A 25604-nucleotide genomic window follows, 5' to 3' on the forward strand; every position below is an offset into this window, starting at 1 on the left:
ATAGGGAACACTTAACAAGGGTACTTACAAGGGTAAGTAAAGGTTGAAATAGGGGAGACACGTACTTGTCGTACGCATTTTTCTTTTTTATTAACTCCACTCCAAATTCTGTTCGTTTGGGCTGTTTAAATCAAATTGTGCGCCCCTTGCACACAGTCTGACAGTTAAAAAAGAGGAAATGAGACAATCAGAATGTGGTTTGTGTGGGCATCCTATGGGGTCCTACAGGTACTCATATTTGCACGCCATCAGTAAAGAACCTTACTGACGACTAGACTGCAACATGAAGGGCACCGTCCAACAGCATCACCCGTACGTCCTAAGTGCGAGCAAATGACATGATCCTTACAAATATATCACAATATACTTAACACAGGCAGGACAATCATACGTTGCATATGAAAATGCCAAAAGGGAACTGAAAGGCACAGCCGCTCCTCTCTACAACCCCTCTGCGGGGCCTGGACAACCCAAAAACCTGCTGCAGCCATACGGGTCAACCCAGACATGGTGCATGTGACTAAAGCTTTACATACCTGGAGGAGGTGCTGCAAAACTGCTGCATAAGATTCCAAAATACGTTTAAATAGGAAAAAAATCTTATGCTTTAATGTGACTAGTCCAAAATACAGACTACCGGTAAAAAGATTGTTAAAGGCATCCCACAATGTAAATATTTGGTGCTTTACTACCTTCTTTGAAGACCAGAAGCGCTTTACAGTGACAGTCAGATTCATCCCCAAACACACACACAAATTCACACACTGATGGCGGCTCCGTTGCCAAACACTGGTACCAATGTGGGGTTCACATTGCGTCTTGCCCAAGGACACTCCGATGCATGAGTGGGCAGGGCAAGAACTGAACCTGTGATCTTGCTGATCAGAAGTCAACCGATCTACCTCTACACCACGGCTGCACAGATACCCTTTCACCTCTTTATCCATCTTCCAAACCAATTTAATCTCGTTTGGGGTCATGAAGATGCTGGATCCTATTCCAGCTACGATTGGGTCATCAAGTGGTGGTAGGGTCACACACTCACAATTTAGCGTCGCCAGTTAACCCATGCAGCATGTTTTTGGGATGTGGGGAGAAAGCGGATGCAAACTCCACACAGAAAGGTCCCAGCCAGGATTTGAACCAGGGTCTTCTTACTGTGAAATGAAAGCTCCAACTACCACTACATTACCTTGTAGCGCCTCTTTCACCAACCTATAAGTCAAAATGATGGAAAGGAATTAAAAATGACTCAGTAAAAACTAGTCACTTTTCAGATGACAGCCCCTAAACCTACTACTATGATGGAATCAACCTGGATGAATGAGAGTCTTCATAGACAGTCTCTTTTTTGCTTGCATCGCACAAATGTAGCAGTTGGGTCTAAAGTCCGACTTGATTCATGAGACCAATCTGACAATTTGTGCTTTCAACACGGTCCTCCTTTTGGAATGCAGCGTTCCTGCACACAAAGGACAGCCAAGGGGGAAACGGGCAGACAATATGGCGTCTAAACAAATCCCAGCAAGATATCCACTTCCCATTCTCTATTGACTCAGCATAATGAGCTGCTTTGATACAGTTAAAGAGTCGCTACATTTCAGTTTCATAGGAGCTTTATCTTTTAAAGAAAGCAGCGAAGGAGACAAAGACACAAATATGTTGAATTCTGAGAAAACCGATTCACTTTTGCTTTTTTGTGTGGCTATAATGTGAAAATATGAATCTCAAAATATCTTTTGAAGGTTCTAAAAAGAGTTTTAACAAACCCGTACTTACCAATATCTTTGAGCAGAAACTCAAGGATTTCTACACTTACCATTCACTTGCAGACCAAATGGATCATTCAGACTGGTTGTAGTCTCAGTCAACTGACCAAATAACTTTTTCCAAACATGACTCCTCATTCAAAAAAAACAAAAACAAACAATAAAATATAAGTTATCACATTGTTTTTATTTTCAAATTCTGTGTGTTGAAAAATGTTCCTTATACTTTCATTTTCATGAAATTATACAATTGTTTCAGTAGTTGCCACATTTTCTTTTTTAGTCCAAATGTCAGTTCTGTTTTCACAGAGCCAGTAAAGACAAAGTGGGTCAGCGTCTGGACCGCCCACTGATGTAGGTTTGTGTTTGGCCTCGGTAAAATGCAAATGCTGAGCGCAAAACATGATCATTAATGCTCCATTGACTCACCTCTTTTTCCACCAGCTCATGGAAGAAGCTGCCACAGTGCTGCAGAAAGATGAAAAGTCCACCGTTGTGTTCATTTTCATCAATATTAGAATGTTTTTATCTATAATGCCAAAAACCTTTTTTCTATTGATTTGTTAAGATTTTAAAGTTTGTTTTCAATAGAATATAAATTAAACATTTATTTTTCTTAAGGTATAAACAGAAACATTAATTTGCATGAAATTATGCAGGTTTGAATGACACGGCAAAGCCTACAAAGATGAGAATCCTTTTTATCATTTGTGCTTTGCTCTTATGTTGTAATCCAGAACATTTCTCATCGGTACATTAATTTGGAGTGCTTTGGTTCTGCCCTCCTAGCTAACAGCTTCACTAGTTAGTCCGTCATGAACCCCTTGGCAGGCACAGGTCAAGTTTGGAAAGCGTTGAAGAAAGTCAACCAATCCAGTTGTGCCTCCCAACAAGAAGGAATCCTAAAGAACATGTGAGTGGCGGTGACGTAGTTCAGTCTTCTGGTATGGGGGAATTACAGTTTCCATGGTAGATATAAACAGGTCCCTCGCAACGATAGTACAACTGAAAGACGTCTGCGTAACCGTGGTCCCTCCACCAGGTGCACAGCTGCCGGTTCCAGCCGCAGGGTAAGGAATAAAACAGGTTAGGATGCTCCATGCCAATCATAGTGAAGAAGTCCTGGTCACCCAGGTGACCTCTAAAGCGATACTTGTCTGCCAGTTTGGCAACATTACTTGGCTCTAGAAGCTGGTTATAGAGAGCTGAGGCCCTCATTCCCTGCAGGTCCAATAGCATCACGCCACTGTTGAAACCTGGGAGTCCGTCAGGAGGAGGTTCTCCTACTTTGGTCTGGGGGTTCTCCTTGCGGTACTGCCAGAAGGTGTGTCTGAGGAAAGAGAGGCAGTGTGGTTGGTTATGTTGAAGGCACTTATCAACCAAGTTGCCAGCAACTTGGCCCTGCAACATGTTCATCAAGCTTTATGAAAAGAAAGATCTGTGAAAGCATGAACCGTCCGATGCGCCGCATCACGTAACATATAGTACATATATATATAACATATAGTCCGCGTGGCGCAGCACCACCGCTGCAGTCAAGATTCGGCGATATATATATGCTGATCGTCCCGATGGGTTGAATAAATCATCAATTCAGAGGGAAAGTTAATCGCTTACCGCTTGTTTTTGCCCAGATGATGATGAAGCAAAAGGTTGTTTTACAGAAGCCGGCGCAGTGATACAAATCATTTAAACTAGCCGACCGGAACTTCTTTTTTCACCGTGAGATTATCAGGTTTTAACGCATACCCAGCAGCCGATCAGAATCGAGTATTCACCCAGACCATGGTATAATACATGTTAAGTATTGGATCCATTCTCTGAACCTGCTGAATCTCTTTCAGGGTCGTGGGGTTGCTGGAACCTGTCCCAGTTCTGTTGGGCGAAGGCAAGGAACACTCTGGATATGTTCCCAGTCGATGTGCGGGTCAAACAACCATAAACACACACTCAATCAGGTCACTGGTCTGTCGAAAGGCCACACGACCACACATTCACACTAAGGGGTATTTTTGGAAACACCAATTAACCTACGATCAACCCATGAGGCGTGTATTTGGACTGTGGGAGGAAGCCGGACTGGTCTGAGAAAACCAATGCATGCACAGGGAGAACATGCAAACTCCAAATAGAAAGGACCAAGCTGGGATTCAAACCAGGGCCTTCTCACCGTAAAGCAAAAACACCAACCACTACACGACTGTGCAGCATAACAATAGGTTACAAAATAAAAAATCTCATTCTTTAATTCAAACTTTACAAGTGCAACACCAAAGACAGATCTGTGCTTTACCAGCTTGTCATAAAGAGTTTACTATACCACTATAAACATGTTGTTTTGATATTATAATTTAAAAAAATTACATTTGAGCATTATCGTATCAAAAAACCTCAAAACATGATTTCAAGCTACTTTTTGTTTTTTTTTTAAGAATCAAATGGAACAGAAATAGATGCATAACTTGGTCAAGTATTCTTCTGTCAGTTTTCAAGTGTTCCTATTGAGAACTTCTGTGCTTCACCAATTTTTTTTTAATCTTAAGAAAATGTGTCTTTTTTTCTGTCTTGCAAAATAAAAGAATCTTATTACGAACGTTTTTCAATAGTAAAATAACCTTAGTTTAAGCAAATACGTCTTAGCAACTATAATTTTGCTTCTTCACATAATATTTGTTGGTATTTCTCACACCCCATAGGCAGATTTTTCTTTACTTAAAGAAATATGTTCAAGTTCTAAGATTTTTTTGACTTATTTCTAGGGGGCCTGTTTTTGCAGTGTAAACACAGGGATGAACAATAATATACTCCAGCTTGAACACAAGGAAACATACACACAAAGAAATTATTTTTAGCCCTGACTGAGCTGTAGGTGAAATATTAATGGGCCGCTTTGCAGGCTGCAGTAGGACATTTATTTTCACCACTAGATAAAAAAAAAAAAAAAACACCCTTGACTTTCTTGGAGTGAATATTACATGTGGGAACTTTTCTTAAAATAAACATGCTTTGTAAAGAGGCCCTGTAGCCCTCCATGAGGAGTTCATGAAGTGCATTAGAAATACATTCTCAAGAGTCAAGATCTGATATTTTTACTGACCTACACTGAGCAGCTGTAGTCTGTCCCCTCTGCTTTATCCAGCTGGAGAGCTGCTAGCAGGGGACCTGAAGCCTCTGTGGAGCATTTATCATCATCTGGAGGACACGGTCTACGTGCCCTGACACACATCATGGGTGAATGTGGTTTTATTAGGAAACATTTATGACAAAGAGTCGTTAATCTATTCTGGAAATGTGACAGTTAAAGCTCAAGGCAACTCCATAATGTTTTTGTTTGATTTGATTTGATTAAATATATGAGCATATATATTTATTTATAAACCTATTTATTGGCTTTTTGTTATAGTCAGGTTTTAGCTAAAATACTAAGTAAAAAAAATCTTTCAAAAATTTCTATCATGTGACAGCAAAGGCAGCAAAGATCAAGACAACACTTACCACCATGCTGCCAAAACTTCCATCTGCTCCTAGTTTTTTCTTTCTTGAATGGAACGGGCCTCCAAGTCATGACAGAATTAAAAACATTAGGGGATGACAAGGATGTTCTGTGCCGTCTTCTCGTCCGAATGTCTCAGGACACGGAGTAGCCGTCTCTGAACACTATGTGGGACCCTCCTGCTGCCCTCCTGTTATTCTTTTTGGTCAACATGAATGAAATGTCCTCTACTTTTCACCAAACAAGAGAACAAAATTCCAACACTGAAAAAAGAAGCCTTCAGACAAGATGCTGCTGCAGACACTCCAAATAAATAAATCATGAATTCTGTTGATTATTCTTCTAAATCAAGACTTTCCTTTCCCTGCTTTTATAGGAGCATCACCACTGACCAGGGATACGATGAACAAAATACAAAATAAATTTAAAAAGAATTAATCAAAGCCTTTCAAAATAAGATTGCTTTACCATTTTACCTCACAATCTCCAACAAAATGGTTCAGTATAGGTGCCTCACAACAAAAAGACACCGCATGAAGACCGAATGGTTTTCTTTCTGTACCAGCCTTCTCTCACAGAACATGGCTCATTTCAAAAGGATAAAATGAAAAACCTGTTTACAGCGTACTTGTAAATGTGTATTGCTCTCGCTGTTGCAACAGCAGGCGGGAGACACACATCTTTTCATTTTATTTCATTTCCCATTATTGAAACTCTGGTTGGCAGGAAGTGCAGTGAATGAGGCTGGTCGGAGGAAGTGTTTTTTGCACTACGCTGTGTCAATGCGCACAAAAACAGAGTGAGAGCTGACAGGAAAACACTCCAGTCGGGGACACACACAGGGCCTCTCCAATCCCTGGCTTTAAAATGAAAACTCCACAAAGACAACCAGCCATTAGCTAATGGGTGACAAAACAGCTCGCATTAATTTGGAGCTGGCTGAAGATGTGGTTCTGAAATGTTCATTCGCTTCAAATTTAAAAAAAGTTTAATGAACTCAGACAACCAGAACCCATCTGAAAGTACTAGTCAACACAGGAAACTGGAAGTAACTAAAAGATTTTAATAAAAACCTTAACTTAAAAAAAATGATCTGAACCAAGACCAATAACTAAATCTGCAATTGATCTAATAAGAATCAGGTTATGTCAACAGTGTAAAAAACCCACAGAAAATAAATGTGTTGAAAAAAACGCGAGAGGGGTGGGATTATTCGGGGTGTCTAGTTGTTGTTGTTTCTCTTTCGGCTTTTCCCAACAGGGGTCGCCACAGCGAACGAGTCGCATGGTAAACTTGGCAATGTTTTACGCCAGATGCCCTTCCTGACGAAACCCTCTCAGAGCAACCGGGCTTGGGACCGGCACAGAAGGGAACAGGGAGCAGCCCGGAGTTGAACCCTGGTTTCACGGACGGAAGGCGCTGCAAACCAGCACGAGCTAAACCGGCTCCCATTCGGGGTGTCTAGTGATTAACAAAAATTCAATTTAAGAAGAACACTAAAACTCCAATTTAATCCTATATGTACAAAGAAAACGAAACAAACAGCTAGAGTCTGCCATTTCTTCCTCTACACGTGATTGGATGGCCATGATCCCTACTGTACCAAGCTTTTTGGCAAACCGCGCCGTTTGCTTCATTAGGCTTTCCATGAACAGGTTTAAACCACCACAACTACGGTAATCCCTATTTTCTAGCCATTTCTTTGTGAATTTGCACTTTCCCACTTTTCCAAGCCAATGAACGTGAGCTAATTAGTTTAGATGAGGTTAAACAATTTTATGATCAGGTTATGAGCGCATCCTGGAAATTTTTTTTTTCTCTTTTTTTTAAGTGACAAAAAGTCACATTGCGTTGAGAAAAAATGTAAGACTTATTCACCAGAATTTAAGATATGTTAATGGTCTTAAGGCCTTATTTTAATCAGATTAAATGTAAGACTTTTTAAGGATCCACTGCCACCCTGATGTATAGATTCTCTTCTTCTCATTCCCCTATCAAACAACTAATAAAGCTATTTGGCAGTCCATATGTTTAATGGATCCAAAATAACCTGCAAATATTTATCTATTTATGATTATGAGCAATTACACTATTAATAACAATATATTCTACCCTATCTTTTTTTAATTGTATTTAACCTTTAACCTTTTGGCATTCAGAGCGAACAGCAAAGTAAAGGCCCGTACACACCGGGACGAATATTCGCCAGGCGTTATTCGCCATGTCTTTTGTGTTCACACCCAGGCGATTTTCGCTGACGATGAGCCGAGCGAACATGCAATTTCATTCCCTGACATTAGATGGCGCTTAATGTAAACAGAAATACTCCTGTACACAAGGTGGCGCTGCGCAACTTTACGATTCTTAAAGTCGCTTTTCACTCAGAAGAAGAGAGCAAGTATTTACGCGCTTGTCAGAATAATACAAAGAAAACATGAATATTTCAAGCATCAGTAGCTCCAACTGGTGCTTGGTTCAGGGATATTTAAGAATGTCCGTCATTATTTCTTCGCAGCAGTGTAGACGCTACTCGGCGTCTGTCTTTTTCGCTGGTATATGTGCTCAGCAAGGCAGTTTTGTGTTTGAGCGCCCCCAAGTTGTGTTTTACTGTAACTTCAGAAGCTCCAGACACGTGTGCAAAAGCGCCATTCTCATTGGTCGAATAGATTTCGACGCGACGCGTCGAGAAAAAAAAAACGAACCCGAGGCGTTTGTTTTTTTTTGACGCTTTGGCGCGTGGCGTTTTTTCGCGTCGGTTCACACTCACATTGGTGCCCTTTGTTTAGTCACGAGGCGTTAAACGTCGGCGAAAATCGCCGGCGAAATTCGTCCCGGTGTGAACAGGCCTTAAGCATCTCAAACATCTCCTTGTACATTGAATCATTGAATCATTAAGAAGATGGTATCATCTCCTTTTATTTTTGTTTATTTTCTTGATTTTCTAATCAATGTATGACTTCATATCTGAAATAGCTTTGATATAGCTGCGTTTTGTCATTTTTTCTGCATTATTCCAAATCAAATCAAACATTCCTTGTAGTTGTGCAAGTATGATCACCAACTGCTGTTTTGGTGGAAAGACATTTTTTTCTGTGACGTAAACCTTCAGCTGCCTTTCAGACATTTCAATTTCCTTTAGGAATAAAAAAAACAACAATAAAAACATACTTTTAAAATAAACAAAAATTCCACAGAGGAATTTGAACACAAGAACGCAATATCATATTTTCAAAACTGACAGACACCAAATTGTAAAAGTTTTTCCAGAAGCTTGGAGGCCAGATCTCCTGTTTTGCTGTTGTCTCCCTTGAATTATGTGTCTGGGCACAAAAGCAACAAAGCGTGGGATTCAATAGACCCCTGAGCTGATACAGTAACAGCACTGGCACGGACATTTGTTTGGGGTTGAAATGGGGCCATGGATGGAGCCTGGAATGAAGACCGGGGCACAATTTCTACAAACAAAAAACTTAGAGCTGGAATCCCACTAGGGGAGGATTGGATTAACTCATTTAGAAGTGAGGAACCTTCAGGCACTAAACAAGTCCTCTCAATCATGACATTAGAGGCAACACTTCTTATTTTTCCTTCAACAGGACGAGCAGGTATCTTAATTTGAAAGAATTGCTTCATGATCAAAATAAAAATAAAAATCACATACAAAACTAGAGGGATTGACGGCGAAATTATAATCTAAAAAACAAAACAATATCTTTTGAAACAAAAATATTAAGTTTAAGTAGACTGTTATTATTTTTAAGGCAAAAAAGAACAAAAAGGTTCAGTGTGTAATGAATGTGCAGTGTTTCATCTAGCTTCAAAGTAGCATGGTTTCTATAATCAGCCTTTTACCTGCAGCCAGGTTTGGTTCTGTTATTGAGATGTGTCTGCAAGACATTCATATTTGGAACTTAAGTTTCAAAGTCAAGCACTGAGAATATTTGGATAAAATCCTTGTAGAAACGAAGGTTTGGATCTCTCCACAGATGCTTTTTTTTTGGACTAGTGAGTCACAAACCTCTAAATGGACTAAAGGCAGTACAGCACTCCACTTGACGCTTCAACTAACCTATATTTCTAAATGGGCCCATTGGAAAAGTGCCTCTGTTTATGTCGTTCAGTAGCTGCTCCATGAAATATTCCACCTGCTCATGCTTCGCCGTCTGTTTAAACACGTCCGCACAAACAGACGTCCTGTTTTGATGCAGTGCTTCAGTGGAAAACAGAGGGAGAGAGTCTAAACGGAGCAAGCTTGTTTGTTTTACTTGTTTCAAAAAAGATGGAAAATAATCAGAAAATGAACAAAGATCGTGAAATTGTTTGTGTGCATACATGAAAACACGCACACAGATGAACACAACTGTCTTCAAATCAGCTAAGATGAGTTGATTTATTAGCTTTTATTGTTTACTTAGTAACGACTGTTAGCTTCAGAGCATAAATTTTTCCCCTTTGGACACTGTTGCATCAATAAAAATAAAATGGTTTTCATGAATAGACCTTCTGGGGATAAAAACCGTGTGCAACTGGTTAACTGTACTTTAAACATAATCTCTGCATCTCTACATTATTAGACGCTTTAAAGGATAAATAATTACCGGTAAATGGCAGATTTGAAGATTTTAAGCTTTTTTTCTCGCCACATACAGTCTTTTGAAAGCACAAGTATTTTGGGGGTTACATTAGTAAACTCTGTATTAAAAAAAAAAAAACCTGAAGATTTAGAGGGGCAAAATGGCATTTGTCATTCACCGATTGTTTTCCCACTTAAAAACATTAGAGAAGCCTCCCGTGATGATTGTATCATTTAAAAAATATGTAAGGAAAATCACTGAGTTACTTTAGTGCAAACAACATTTTTTGAACGTCATACGATTTTTCATTTAAGCCAATTCTGCCACCTTTTGTAGTTGACATTTTCTAATATTTTTGAAAGCTAATATGGAGGTTTTGCACATTCTCAACTGCACTTCATGAGGTGCCTTTTAGATTATAAGTCAAAAGCCAAAGCAAGAATTGAATTTAATTGTCGTTTCTACAGTATTAAACATTATAGATGCATAGAAAAATGGTATAAAATATCGGTGGACTTAAATTGAGCCTCTTAGTCAAAAGCCATCTTCTCATAGATGAGGACAGCTGCCTAGTCTATTCAAGAATAGAAAGCAGAGACTGAACACTGGCGTGAAAAGTGACACAGCACTCTGTTCATGTCAACATCTGAAACAATGAAGCGGTTTCCGCTGACACTCAGAGAGCTCAGTGTCTGCGCAGCTAGAAGATATAAACATCTGGTAGAGAAGGGTTTGGGGATGAGCTTACCTGTAGACTGGCTGCATTTCTCTGATGATGCCTATTACTGCTCCTGGAGGAAATTTGTCAAATTCTTGGAAAAGATTCCTGATGTTGGTCCTGTACTTCAGGTCCAAGTCAAGCTGCACGATATGTGTCAGACCTTAAACAAAGGAAAATAAGACGCAAATGACAATGATGCCCAACAATATTTGAAAAACAAACTGAAAAAACACATGTTAAATTCAGGAAAGACTATAATGTAATACCAAGAACTCATTTCTGTTCACTCCAGCTAATCAAATAAGTTAATATTTCTTGTAAAGGAAAAAAAAAATGAAATGTAGTTTTTCTTTGTATGTAAATGCAGTTTAAGTCAATTCTGATGCACACATGTAATATATTAAGAAAAGAAAAAACAGACAGAAAAGCCCAGCTGGGATTGCAATGATGAGGTGAGTGAAGATCACTACCAAACCCACAAATCGGCTCAATTTCAAACTCTAAATTCAACTTAGCTTGTGCTAAGAAATATTTTTTTTTCTTCAAAAAAAGGTGAAAAGAGTAGAAAGGCTCAAATAACTTCTGACTTTACAGTTGTTCAGAACTTAAAATTTAAAACTTGTGGTAAAATAAACAACAAACAGCTTTTTCAATCCGTCTTTTATGACAAGAAAAAAAAGAAAAGTTTTGTTTTCGAAAGCTGTAAAATTTGTATTAATTTCAAATGACCCCTCGTCAATGAAATTCAATCAAATATTTGATTTTCTGCAACCGCTAATGTAAAACTTGTAAGTAAAAATTTTACAGTATTCAAATACAAAACGTTCCTTTTTTTTCTCTTCAAATCCAGCCGTGCATGAGTGAACTCCTGCACATTCATTTTCAGGTCATCAGGGCAGAAACCAAACTTGTGGTCCACACCTCCCTCTTCGTGGCCTTTTCCTTTCTCCCTCCTGGAGGATGCAGAGGTGTTCCCAGACTAACTAACAGATAAAATCTTTGACGTGTGCCTGGGTCTGCCACGAGCCTTTTTCCCAGTCGGACAGGCCCAGAACAAACTGCCAGGAAGCCACACAAAAGGGACTGTGGCCAAAGTCAATCTGGCTTTTCTTGTAGAGATGACTGAGTTTTTCTTTTGCACCTTTTCTTCTGGGTAAATCAAATCACACTGCAAAGAAATCTCTTTCCAGTATCTTGTTTCCACAAATTCTTTTGTTCCAGGTTATTAAAGACAGAATTATTGCAGATAGATCAAATAGTCTTAACCTTTGACATCTCTCTGGCCTTCATAAAGTTAGGGTGCAGAGTGCAAAGAATTGTACAAGCAACCCAAAAGCCTAATTTTGAGCCATCCCTTTAATTATAATGTCAGAGTCATAGGAAGCTCTATGATGGACTGATTTAGAAAAAAAACAAGATGCTGAGATGATTTAGTCCCAAAAGGTCAGATACTCCTCCAAACAGGGTGATGGTTGCAGTAACCCAAGAGGAGGTTAGAGTCACTGCTCCTAAGCATCAAAGGTAGCCTGTTAAAGGTCTTTATGCAAGTCAGGAGGCCTTCCAGAAACCCTCCACAGGAGATGCTTCAGACGTTTCTCTGCTGGAAAGTGGCCTTGAGGCAGAACCAGGATTTGATTAGATAGTTTTATCTCCTCACAATCTAGAAACACTTAGGAACATCCTTAAAATTAGTTGGGAAAAAACAGCTTGGACCCCTATTTGCTGTCATCAGAAATGAACTTTCTGTAAAAAAAAAAAAAGATAGCAGCTGCTGCTAAAAATGGGAAAATGTAAAATCTTAAGATAAAAAACCAAGAGAGCTGCTTTGGAAACAAAGTGTAAAATAAGATTATTTGTTTACCTCTGAGTCACCGAATAAAAAAACAGAGTTCATCAATGTGAATGAATTACACAGCAAAACATAAATCAAAAAGGGGGTTACGGGTTTAAAGTATTATTTGAAGGATTTTAATTTAGGTAAAAAAAAAAAAACTTCAGCAAAGTAGCAGTGAACAGCTTTTAATGCTCTCCAAACAAGGAAGCTGCTTTTGACAATGGCTTCATGGCTGTGGTAACAGAGCAGAGCAATCTGGATGTTCGTTTGCACTACAGGGCTTAACTTTGTGGGAGTATAGCAGGAAGAGGGCCCTCAGTTGTTACAATGCTGATGTGCTGTGATGTGAAGGCTTTGATGCCAGACCAATGACTCAACACAAAAGGGATCTGAAGGCTAAACAGCCTGTTTTTCAAAATGCGCTTTGTTTTAACAGCACTGAGAACAGAAAAGTCACAACCTCATCTTCTACCACATTAAGACAAAAGAAACATAGATATTCCCTCTTTTATCCCAATTGTTTGTGTTAAAGTTTAATCTTCTTCTTGGTTAACTGTTGAAAAAATAATAATTAAAACGAAAAAGACAATAAACCCATCAGAAAGACAGGGTTTCAAAATGTACTGGTAAGTGTTTTTCTAGATGCCATAATAGAATTGGTTGGTTCAAAAAAGGCCCAAGTCCACAATTTTTCAAAATAGAGATATTATATGTTCTATGGTCTTCAAGGGAAAAGCTATCTGGTTATGTGCAAAAACGTCCCAAGTCCGTCATAATGTATTGACTATGCTTGACGTTTAAAATGCATTAAGTGAAAAATTCCTGGACAAGTCCAGAGACTTTAGTTTGTCCTCTGAAATGATAAAAGTGATTCAGTGAATCATTTGGTGTAGCCTCCCTTTAAGCTATGCAATTCCATGCATTTCCTGGAAAAACAAACCTCTTGAACTTGGGCCCCTTTTGAACTAACATTTTCAATTACATTTCTAGAATCTAGAAACATATTTTCAACTTGATGTGAATCTGAATGAATATCTGAATGTGCACAAAAAAACAGATCCATGCACAGATGCAACCTGATTCAAACAGATGCACATGAGATGTTTAAGTTAGTTAAATTAATGTGATTGGAATGTGAAAATCTGAAATATCTTATCAAGTCATTGTTCAATAGATTCTATAGCTTTACTCATCCAAATCTATTTGAGGCCAGCTTTTACGAGCAGCTGGGGTTCATCACAAATGGGTGTCGAGTGGAAAACATAATAATAACCTTTTCTTGAAAGTTTTAGGGACTAAGTTCTTCTATGTACTATAATTGATTTGCTGTGTTTGAACTAAAAGGAAGGGACCAGTGTGGTCGTTGGGTGACAGAAGCTGATCTATGGCCCATGTTATTTGAATAATCATTTCTGATTGTTGATGACTAACCACTTGCTTGAGGCTACCATCACATCAGACAATGAGGTTTTGTCTAAAACTCTATTATAGCCACAAAGGACTCTGTCATTGCGCACCACATTCTCATGAAGTGGGTCAGCCTCATTAAGGCCTAATTCTATTCCTCACATACCTGTTAAATTTGTTCTCCACTTCCATCAGCATTCTTAAGAAAACAACACTGTTATCTAGCAGTTTTGCCGACGTTAAACATGAGAGTATCCAAACTCCAGATTTAGATTTTGACAGCTCCGTTCTTCACATGTGTTCATTTTAATTAGGGCTCCTGAGAGTTTGGCTCCGCCTCCTCCCTGAACCCTCCACGTCCTGAGTGGCTTTTCAAACAAACATGACACCACTTAAAAATAAAACCTTTAGTGGCTTTAAAGTGCAACTAAAACTTTTATTGAACATGTTCAATTTCTGTCTCATGGAAAAGGCAATATTACGTAACTAGCAATTTCTAAAAAAGTGAATGACAGCTTTGATTTCTATGTAGGAGTCTTTTCTTCAATCTCTTATTGGTCTCTGACGTTAGCAGAGCAGTTTATGAATTTTAAGGGCCACTAAAAACAACAGATGGAAAATCCATGGGTCCTGTGTTAGGAGGTTGTCAAGTCCCAGCATGTCAAGACGGCTAACAGGAAAACAAAGACGCACGACAAGTCTATAGCAACAAGAACTGAGTTTCTTAGAAACCGTATCCATATTTGTTGCATCTTTCCATTGTAAGAGTTTACTTACAACAGTTAGTATAGATCTGTGCAAAGGCTTTCTAAAAAATGTAAACACGTTTCTAAACCACTAATGACATATCTTTTGCTTTAAAGTCAGAGTTTTATAAATATTTCATATTTTATTTTAAATGTTATTTATATTTTTACATTGCTTTTTTTGAATATCATTTATATTTATTTGTTAAATATCTTGTCTAGAACATTATGATGTTAATAATGTAAAACTGTTATTGTAAATTCTCTTCAATTCTTTTGAATATCTTTTTATTAATTCAAAGCTCTTTTTCTAGTATCTTAAGGTTGAAAAGTCAGAGAACAAATGGATTTCTGGTGTGTGAATGTATGTGTGTGTGTGTGCATGGGTGAATGTGCCTTTGACTGTAAGGCGCTTTGGGCCCCCTAGATGGTAATAAAGTCCTCTATATGCTGTTTACCATTTTAGCATTTCCAACCTGCCCTCGATGGCTCCAGATCTGTGACCGTCACCTGTGCTATGTCTACAAGTCAACAAGTGTGTTCTGAAAAGTGTTAAACCAAAGAACTCCTTGTGAAAATGCATCAACCCATTAAGTCCCCATCTTCTCTCTTCCACATTATAACCAGCACATTAGGAAAACACCACAGTACTGGTGTGTAGTGCTTGGACACAGAGAAATGGGAACACATGGGGAATAATCAATAATCAGTTTAAAGCACAAAACGTGCAGCATCGCACACAACAACAATCTGACTCATGTAACAACAGCCTGAATGATACTGGAATGTATGAAACTATTTGGAATAATGATAATAAAAATCTACATAAACCAGCTGTTTTTAGAACAAAGTAACATCGACACAAATAGAACATTTATTGATCATCAAAGGCCTTCCTTCATTTACTGGGGTTCTTTTTTCAGCTTTACGGGTCAGGTTTTCTTGTCTTTTATTATCCATTATTCATCTCCTTTGTACCTGCTTCTTTATTTTATTTTATTCTGAAATTTATGGTCATGTTTTTATCAAAACTGAAAAAAAATCAACAGATGCTTTTAACATAAACAGATCCAAGGCTTTATCTTTTAGTGACAGTATGTGAGTGAACCATCACAGTACAGTACACACTGTAGCTTTGGCGCCAGTGTAGCACCAGAGAAAGTCAACAAATCACTTACAATGGCCAGTTTTGCCCAGTGAATCCTCCTCCTTGACTTTGGCACGTTTGTAAAGAGCAGGGACAGAATTTGTCCGAAGGTCTCTTTCTTCAACACATGAAAGCAAAGCTTCTATTCACCTAACAAATCGATGGATGTCAAAGTTGCAGCACATGAAAGCCTTAGTCAGACAATTTGGTTCTATGGGCTCACCGAACGGTATACGACTTCAATTATTCCTGCAGGCTGCCTGCATGACCCGTGCAGATTGGTCCATTCTGGCCTGCAGACTACCCATATCTACCTGTATTGGCAGTTGTGATTAAGGCCTAATCTTCATTGACAATTCCTCATTACTACAATCAGTTACTTGAGGCTGCAGAGGTGAAAACTTCCTTTTTCTACCAAAACCATCTTTGCAAACGGCAATTTATCATATATTCTATAGCCTGATGTATTCAGCCAAGAACATTCAAGCAAAACTGTTACTGATCAAAGCCGGCTTCAAACAAAGTTGCCTTCTTTCTTTCCTGTCCCTCTGACTTTAAATGGAACTCATATGCTCTGGCTGCATAACCCAAGCACCATGTGTTACCTGTATCCCTGTGATGGCTACGGATTAGACGCTCAAAGCCTAAAGATTTGGTTAACCTGTAGGGTGATTCCCCATGAGTCACGACTGAAGTGAAGCATCGAAAAAAAAGCACAACAGAGGAAAGACAACTCTGAGCACAAACACGGGGGGCACCCATGTGGGCAGCAGCAACGAGGCATATCCTTCCTTCCCCTCTCCCTAGGGCCTCTGCAACCTGCCACATGTCTTTTAGATACCAACCCGTATGGCCTTTTCCAGCTGTGCGACCAAGGTGGAAATCTGGATCTCAAACAGTTTATCAAAATGCTGTTACAAAGCCATGTAAGGTCACAGACAACTCGTCTGCTGATTCCATTTTTACTTCTGTCCATCTTAGCAGAAATGTACAGCAGTCAAACCACAAAGTATTTTACCAAAAGTAAAATATTTATATATTTACATTAATGTATGAGACAGTCAAAGGTTAATACACTAACAATAATCAAAGACTCCATTTACTTTCAGGCATGATGTGATGCATGGCTACAGACAGGAAGAAGATGGCGTCGCTGTAGTAAGCGCCAGAGCCAGCACTGAAATGCTTCTGCATGGCTTCGACAATGGGGAAGAGAGTCTGGGTCAGCTCTGCAACATCGTGGAATAGAACCTGATGGAAGAAAGAAAAAATGGACCACAAGAGAGTCTTAGAACATGGTCAGATATGTGATCAAACTCAGACAGCTTTGTGCTTTTTAAATTGGTTTAAAGCAATGTGAGTTAAACCCTTTAGGATTTATAAAGTAACAACATCTTTAAAACTTAGGCCCTTTAAAATTTTAAAGAAACTACAGCCATTTTGTTTAAATTAAATTTACAATAAAACAAAAAAAACATGAAAAATACTGTGTGTGTGTTGCTTCATTAATTTTCTACAGAAATAAAAAGACAAAACAGCTTTAATGCTGCTATATTAAAATTAATTCGGAGTTCCCCATTCTTAGACTTCTTTGCATGAGTGACTAACATCAATAGAAGTTTGTTAAAGTTTCTATCTTTTTTTTGGATGATGAACTCATTGATGTCATAAGGGTTTTTTATTTTGAAACCAAACTTTTTTACGTAATCAGTCTTTGTATTTCAAACCGTTTGAATTTTGGATGGATTCCTTTCATAAACATTACGTGGGCAAACCTCAGTGCATGCAGTCCATTCTGTGTTTGGTACAAAGAACAAAGGGTATCATCCATTAGCTTTGTCAAAAGTGAACGCTTCGTCGGCGAGGGCTTTGGTCAGAACACATCCCAAACCCACACAAACCAACCACAACGGGTGATCGCATAAAAGAAACCAAGGCCAACAAAATAATCCTTTAAAAGGTAGACTTATGTGTAAATATATGAAAATGAATAATACTGGTAAATCATTTGGCTGCATATCATTTTCATTGTTAATTTTAACATCCAAAAGTGCATTTGGAATTTAATTTAAGCATAAAAATACTCTGTTTTACAACTGCCAGTTGAGTGTTTAAAAAAAAAAATACTTTTAGAATATCAAAAAACAATGCAGCGCTTACCACAAAAAAAATAAAAAAATAAAAACTTTCTGAGTACATTTCCAACCCCTTTCAGCTTCTTCTGGGAACTCTATATCCCAGAAGACTTATAAAGAAGCAGCTTCTGTGACAATGTACCATTATATACCATAAGCAGCAAGCCTCATTTCAACTTTTTTCTATCTTGGAAAGTTTAATCGCAGCAAAAATAACTTTCTAGGACCTGATTTAAGGGCGTGTATGTCAGAGGCTTCAGGTAAATCTTGACAAAAGGCTCCTACAAATTAAGAGATCAATGTGTTTCCATTGGCAAACATAATGATCCGTGTGTGATTTAATTTTTTTCTCAGTAAGAGTGACAATCCTATACCCGAGCCCATAAAAACAATTACATCCAACAGTGGACTGGACTTTAGGAAACTAAAATGTTAAGGATTTGACCTTAATTCTTGTTTGTTTGTACACAGATTTAATTTACACTTGATCATCTTGCAAGAAATACAATAAATGTGGAAAACTTCCCCTGCACTGTTTAGTAACCAGGTATTTATCTGTGAGTCACGCTGGTTGAATTTTTGGCTAAAGATGTCTTGGATCGATTTTAGGTCAGTGACTCGGATCGTTCAGAATGAACAAATATTGACTATGAAAAATAGAAAACAAAAACTGGATGCGTGTATTATCACAAATGAACGGCAAAACATCTAGATTTTAGTTTGACCGTTTCCATTTTTTTTCTCCTAAACGTCTGAATCTGTGTCTTTTTCTGTCTCGTACTTTGCATTGAGAGTCCCATAAAAACAAACTCATGAACTAGAAAGAACTACAGTAAATCAGGAAACCTGTTTGAAAATAAAAACACAAAGACATTCATTAACACATAAACTTTTCAGGCAATGTTCCAACTTAAAACAATGTCTCCCAAAAAAAATAAAGATTATACTGCAAGAATAATTACACAAAAACTAATTTTCTTAGATTATTATATATCTTTTTCATACCCAAAACTGCCTTTTTACTTATTTCATCCCCTTCTTTTGTTATATTTTCATTTCATGTCATGTGTGCAATACTCATTCTATATGTGGAGTATCCAGTCATATGTGCAATATTCATCCCATTCTACTGTACAGTCTTATGTATTATTTTTATATAATATTTTCAAGATCGTTGGTAAAGAGCTGCTGGAAAAAATGTCATTGTGCATTGCATAATGACAACAAAAAGATTCTGATTCCGATTCTGATTTTCGCACCCAACTAACATATTTTCTCCACAACGCATTGGTTATTTTTTTTTTAAAAGGTATCTTATTTTCACGTCCGAAACAGTTTGTCTTTTAGTAAAATACAATTAATAACTATCCATTTGAGCAAAAGATTTTAAGAACATCTTTTTATCCACTATCCATGTATATGGAGACATGTTAAGCTGTCAAAAACATCTTTAAAAAAAAAAAGACAACCTTCCAGGGGGCCGTCTGTTTAACTCAAAAGCACATCATAAATAAATCTAAATTCATGTTTGGTCATTAACACAAGAAGTCTCTGCCCTGAAGACCCCAGTGTTCTGGCTAAAGGACAGTCAGCAGTAATGAGCATATCATCTGTGCACTGTAATGCTTGCAGGCTGTTTATTGAGCCCCCCCCCAAAAAAAAGAAAATCCAGATAGGTCCTTGAACTTAAAGCTGTCAGGAAGCAATGTTGGCTAAAACAGTTGCATAACTTTCCCCATGTCTTCATTCTCATTGAAACTAAATATTAAAAAGGAATGAAACCCAAAATGAGCCGACAAGGCTGTCAACACGCTCGCATATCACTCGCTGTGTCAGGCTCCAGGGATTCCCATCTCATGTGTATCTGTGGCAGAAATTGTGTGTACATGTGTCTATTTTTGTATATATGTGCGCATCAGGAGAGGAAGTGGCTGAGCTTGTGTCAGTGGTGCTGGAACAGTGTTTCATAATTTATGAACTCAAACAACTATGTTTAAAAGCATTGGTCTGGAATAATGAAATGAGGCTGACTAAAGCAGTGAGGAAACAGCCTGAAGGTTCAATCCACTGTTAGAATCTGGGGTTTTAGATTCCTTCTTAAATATAAAAGATCACATTCATTTTTCTCCTTATTATTTTATGCCAATTATGAAAAACAGGGTGGAATAAACATTTAAATAAGAAATTGAGATTTTCCTTGTGTCTTTCTGCTTCCAATAATTTAGTTACAGTTTTTCTCCATTGGTTTGGCTCATTCCTTGAAACAGAAATTACATTTTCAAAACAACATGGACAAACCCTCCAAATCACTTGGCAATTGTTCACAACAGAATGGAATTTCTCATTAATTTCATCAAATTGCAAATGTCTTAGTACATGTCTCAATGTCTCAGTACATCTTTGCAAGTGATTAAGTACAGGTAGCCTTCATTTAGCACAATTTCCAAGTCAATAGATCTTGTTGATCTAAACTGTTGATTCTCAGTCTAATGGCTGTTTGCTCCAAAATGAATCAGCATCATTTCAATGTGTAAGTTATCACATGCACAATAGTCTGTCCAATTGTCAATATTAGTCTAGAACATAATACCATGAATACGATATATGAATCCCTTGGAACATTTCATACATTTATTATTATTTTGATTTGATCCCTAAAAATGAAAGAGGTCTCGTAGGGCCTCACCTACCACTATTTGTTATTGCATGGGACAATGTGAATTTCCACCATGGCCTGCTCATCAGGGCCTGGTTCACTACTCATCCAAGGATGGTCATAGTGTTCCTACCACCTTACTCTCCTTTCCTCAATCCTATTGAGGAGTTTTTCTCCTCTTGGAGGTGGAGAGTGTATGAGCATCGGGCTCAAGATCAGAGGTCCCTGCTCCAAGCAATGGATGCTGCGTGTGAGGATGTTACAGGAGATCAGTGTAGGGGATGGTTAAGACATGCGCGCCGTTTCTTCCCTCATTGCATCGCAAGGGAGAATATATGCTGTGATGTGGACGAGGATCTGTGGCCAGACAGACAGCAGAGTGTGGAAGGCCAGCAGGGTGAGGATGATGGCCAGGAGAGGAAGGGTGAAGACAGCGACCAGTGAAGAACTGGTTGTGAAACCCAAGCATTATTTACAGCACTGTAGGCTGCATATCATTGTCATTGTTTTTTTGTTTGTGTTTATATTATAAAGTATATTATGCTGTATACATTTTCTTTTTACTCTGATGTATGAAAGCCACAACCAATCAGAAGCTTGATTGGCAGCCTCTAAGCATAGGCTGTGCAACAGGGGGTCAGTGGGTGACTGCTCCAAGAATGGATGTGCCATGTTAAGTAAAGCCAAGTTGGAGCATTAGGTATTTGGAATGAACCCTTGTAACATTTAAAGCCTGAAGGCTAATTTCATGGACCAGGCGATGTCAGACAGGCAGAGGAATGGGCGTCCTAAGAAGATGCAGAAGACAAGAAGACAGTTCCTCACCCTGACAGCATTTTGGTACAGAGGGTTGTCTTCTACAGAGTCACAGTGAAGGTGTGCAGGGCGATAGAGCAGACAACTCTCTGTAAAGATGATCAGGTACAAACTGCACACAACTTATCTCTGCCATGGCTGCTGTTATTTTCAATCTGATGTTAGCAACATGTGCACTACACATCGCTAAATACGTTATGTTCAGCGGTGTGTTCTGGTTCTCCCTACAGCAGTCTTATTTATGGTCAAAGAGTGGCGAAGATATGCACTGACACATATTTTGGTGGAGGCAGTGTGATGGTGTGAGACAGCATCTTCCTCACTGTAAAACGAGGTTGGTCCTAGTTGTAGCCAAACTAAATGCTAAGAAATATTACAAAAAGGTTTTCAAATCCCTCATCTCCACAGTCTGGTTCCAAACTATCCCCTCAAGATGGCACCGCTCATGTCTTTGGTAAAAGTCACAGTAAAGCCTCTCCTGCTTTCATAATAAACATTAAATAATGTCAAGAAGGAGGCCAGGCAAGCAAAAATATTTAAGTTCAGACTAATGGAAAACCAAAACTTTCTCAGGCTGAATTAAACCATTACAAAACAAGCAGCTGAAAGATTCACACAAGATGGTTCACATAAAAAAAAGCAAAAAAATTGAAAAAACTGAAGAGGAAGTGGGGGATCACACTCATCAGGAAGACTTTGAAAAATGAATAAACTATGTGCAAACAAATGTATGGATGCATACACATGCAATGCAATGAAAAGGCATACAAAAGGAAAGTTTCACAAGACTTTTCATAAAGCAGACAGAGAAAGGAATCTTTTTTCTGGGCAGTAATGACAAGAAAAGCCACCTGACTGATTTAAAGACCAACACTGCCACCTTGTGCTTCAGATTTAAAAAACGATTTGAAAAGCAAAAAGTTTCTGCCAGAAAACTCAGACAAAGTGTCATAATGTACTACAGCAAACAAGATATATAGAGATTAATGCTAACGTTTCAAGGGGACAGAAATATGGTCACAGTTAAGAAAAACACATTCAAATGAATATAAACACTACTGAACCAATTAATAAATAAAAGCATAAATAAAAACAGATTTATTTTAGTGTTATTCATGTAACTCACACATACTGCTAACAAGCAGCAAAAAGGTAATAGCATAGGCACAGTATTGCTGGAAGTGATATTTTTTAACTGTCAACAAGTTTTGTTCTTTTATCTTTACTATGTAAAAACTTTTCTTCCCGTCATCTTTAGCACATCACTGGAAGGTAGAAAAGTGATTAAAGCCAATGAAGTATGTGACCCAAACAAAATCAACCTTATGAGACAGCTGAACAAACGTGGATGTGATTACATCTTGTCAAGAAGACCCTGAAGGGATTCTAATTAAGACCAGCTTTATCTGACAGCGACACAGAAAGGAAAAGTGACTTAAAACAATAAAAAAAGTGGACAAGATATTTCATCCTTGTGCAAAATCAAAGTGAGGTGAAGATAAATGATGGGCATAATAATAATTTTCACAAAATCATTGTGAAAATTATTTTAATTTCTTGTCAAATCATTGACTATTCAGTGAAATGTATTGCAATATTACACATGATTATAGAGGATTATTTTGTAGTAATTATTTCTTTAAAAACACAGTCCAACAATAACCTGGATTTATTTTTGAATTATTTTTATGCCAACCTGTGAATAGTTGTTTCCATAATAAAACTGTCTTTCTCAGGTCTGACGCAGTGGCAGAACAGTTATTATTATGAAAAGTGAATGAATGAAAATGTTATTCTGTAATGTCAAATATCTGATTTTTAGTTACCCAAAAAAGGTTGTGGAGAACAACACTTACTTCATACTTGAATGTTGCATCTTGGAGAAAGTCCTGCAGCATCCTCTGACCAAGTTGTTGGCTGGCTTTGTCGCTTACAAAGTGAAGCACCAACACCTCCCCTTTCAAGAAATGTCCATGCTTTACCATCGACAGCATGGCGACTTTGAATTTATCCTGCAGGCCTCGACTTTTGTCCACCTTGGTGAACATCATGAGCACGTGGTAGTGCTGGCCACCGGCTTCAACCTTCCCTTTTCCTAAAGCAAACGTCTCGCTCTTCATTCCTTGGTATTGCTCTTCTAGTGCTTTCTCTTCATCTCCAGTCTGGTGCATCAGGCTCGTGTCCATTGTTAGGTCTGCATCATTTCTGTTGGTGCTCGCTTGGGTCTGCTTGATCCTTTTAGTGGTGCTGGAGAAGTTGTGTCTTTCTGAGCCAAAGTAGTAAAAAGCCACAACGGCGAGTGCCGCAGCAAGTAGTAGCAGAAACTGATAGGATCTGAATGTGCTGACCCTACTCATGATTCTTGCCACGAGTCGTACAAAGCCCATGTCTGTGTGTTGATGTCATTTAAGAGAGAATGGAAGCAGTAAAACTGTCATTTTGGGCTGATCAGTGTTTGTAAAAAACATTCCTAAATCCCTGTAAGAGAAACATAAAAAGGGAATTAAACTTTGATTCTCAGAATCATTCATGAGGTTTTTTTTTAAATAGTAAAATTGCTATTTTAATATGCCAGGAATAAATGTATAGTTTGAACACATTTTGACAAAATAAATTACTACCCCAAAAAGTTAGTAAAAAGTTCTCATAAGTTTTAAAAAGCCCACTCATGTTTTTAACATGTTCCTGTGGCATCTTTTTCATGATGGAGGAAATCTATAAAGAAAATTAAGCTTGGAACTGCATTTCTGAGTATTTCTTAATTCAAATTATTGTGAATCAAGAACAGATGAAAAAATGTCGTTAGAAAAAGCTTGTAGCTGTGACATAGAAGCTACTACGGCAAGACAAAAGCTCCCTGCTCCACTTTATTTGGACGCATCCCCTTGCAGTCATAAAAGGCTTTGTTTTCGTTGTCTGAGGTGGCACCTGGCTCAAACTCAGCAGCTGGAAAGCTCCAATATTGCTCGCCTTTTTTGTTGCACCGGAAGTGTTAAGTTGGTGGGTGTGAAGGGCTGTAAGCTAACGGGAGAGTGTGTAGACAAAGGGGTGATGGGAAATGGGGACATGCTTACTATACGTCAACGATCCCGCCTACAATTCAGAGGCAAATTTCTAAGAAACTACCGGAACTACCGCTCTGCAGAAACAACAAAGGGTTTTTGATTTTGCCTAAAAATTGCATATGGTACTCATAAGTTAAAGTTCATTAGGGAACGCTTTTAAAATAGAACAAAAGATGATTGGAGTGAGTCTGTAAGTCCTTTTACACACATCCTGATGCCAATACATGTTTTTTTTTATGAGTAAAATTGATTATTGTAACGCCCTGCTCGCTGGTCTTCCAAAAACCAACATTAGGAACATTCAGCTTCTCCAAAATTGTTTTTTTTATTATTTATTCTGTTTTGTTTTAATGTAAAGCACGTTGTGTTATACTTTTATATGAAAAGTGCTTTATAAATAAAGTTTGATTTGGGAACTCCCCCTTATACCTTATAATCATTAACCAGGTTTACTTGACTCACATCATGTGGCTACTACTATATTCCCTCTAAAGTTTATAAGGAGGTAGTAAAGCTATGAAAAGCGTTTCCGCAACATCCGTTAGGATTTTGGTATAAATTAATATAGTCAGTTATTTTCGAGTTGTACAGTTACTTCATTTGTTTATTTCATTCAGTGTATTTCAAACATGTTAGTCAATGAAAATTTAAGAAAACCAAAACATAAACACAAGCAATCAAAGGGTAAAAACAAACCAAAAGAAATAAAAAAGGACTACAGTTTATATTTCTGTGATAAAATTGTGTGACATTAAGTTAAGAAAAGAAGATACCTCTTTATGCAGATGACCTCTGTGTTTCTCCGGCCTGCACGACGATTGAACAGCCTTAAACCCACTGGTTTATGCTGTAAGTCTAACTATCCTCTGCTTAGCCATCGTAAATCAATGGCTGAACGTCTGATGAGTGCAGTACGTTCAAGAGCAACCGCCCACATGTGAAAAGATGAACTGCAGTCCAACAATATTCTTTAAAACTCTGAAACAAAAATCAATTAACTAATTGGACAAACCCACGCGCGCATACACACCCACTACGTGGCAAAGCAAACACGGAGTTGGCAAAAAATCAGGGGTAGTATGAACACGAACTAGCTAGCTAGCAATCTAGCAACAAGACAGACAACCTCAAAGCGCCCCGCTTTGCAAATCCCTTCAGAGGTGCTGCTTTCGAGTTCTGTCGGAAAAATCAAAACTAATCGAAATAGTGTTTTTAAAACATCAAATATATTTTGTATTCAA

The 25604-nt window shown here is 38.2% G+C and overlaps 1 protein-coding gene across 1 annotated transcript; it reads right to left on the minus strand.

Moving 5' to 3' along the window:
- Positions 1-1937: 1937 nt before the first annotated feature.
- On the minus strand, positions 1938-25541 carry xxylt1 (xyloside xylosyltransferase 1). Its single transcript, XM_011473995.3, has 5 exons — positions 25137-25541; positions 23155-23776; positions 16795-16942; positions 10585-10717; positions 1938-3099 (listed from the first exon to the last, which is right to left on the minus strand). The coding sequence occupies exons 2-5, from the start codon at positions 23683-23685 to the stop codon at positions 2703-2705; spliced, it is 1209 nt and encodes a 402-aa protein (XP_011472297.1). The 5' UTR covers positions 23686-23776; positions 25137-25541; the 3' UTR covers positions 1938-2702.
- Between the last annotated feature and the right edge of the window lie 63 nt (positions 25542-25604).

Source organism: Oryzias latipes, chromosome 4, assembly GCF_053564925.1.
Source record: "Oryzias latipes strain Hd-rR chromosome 4, Olatipes_Hd-rR_3.1".
Taxonomy (NCBI): Eukaryota; Metazoa; Chordata; class Actinopteri; order Beloniformes; family Adrianichthyidae; genus Oryzias; species Oryzias latipes.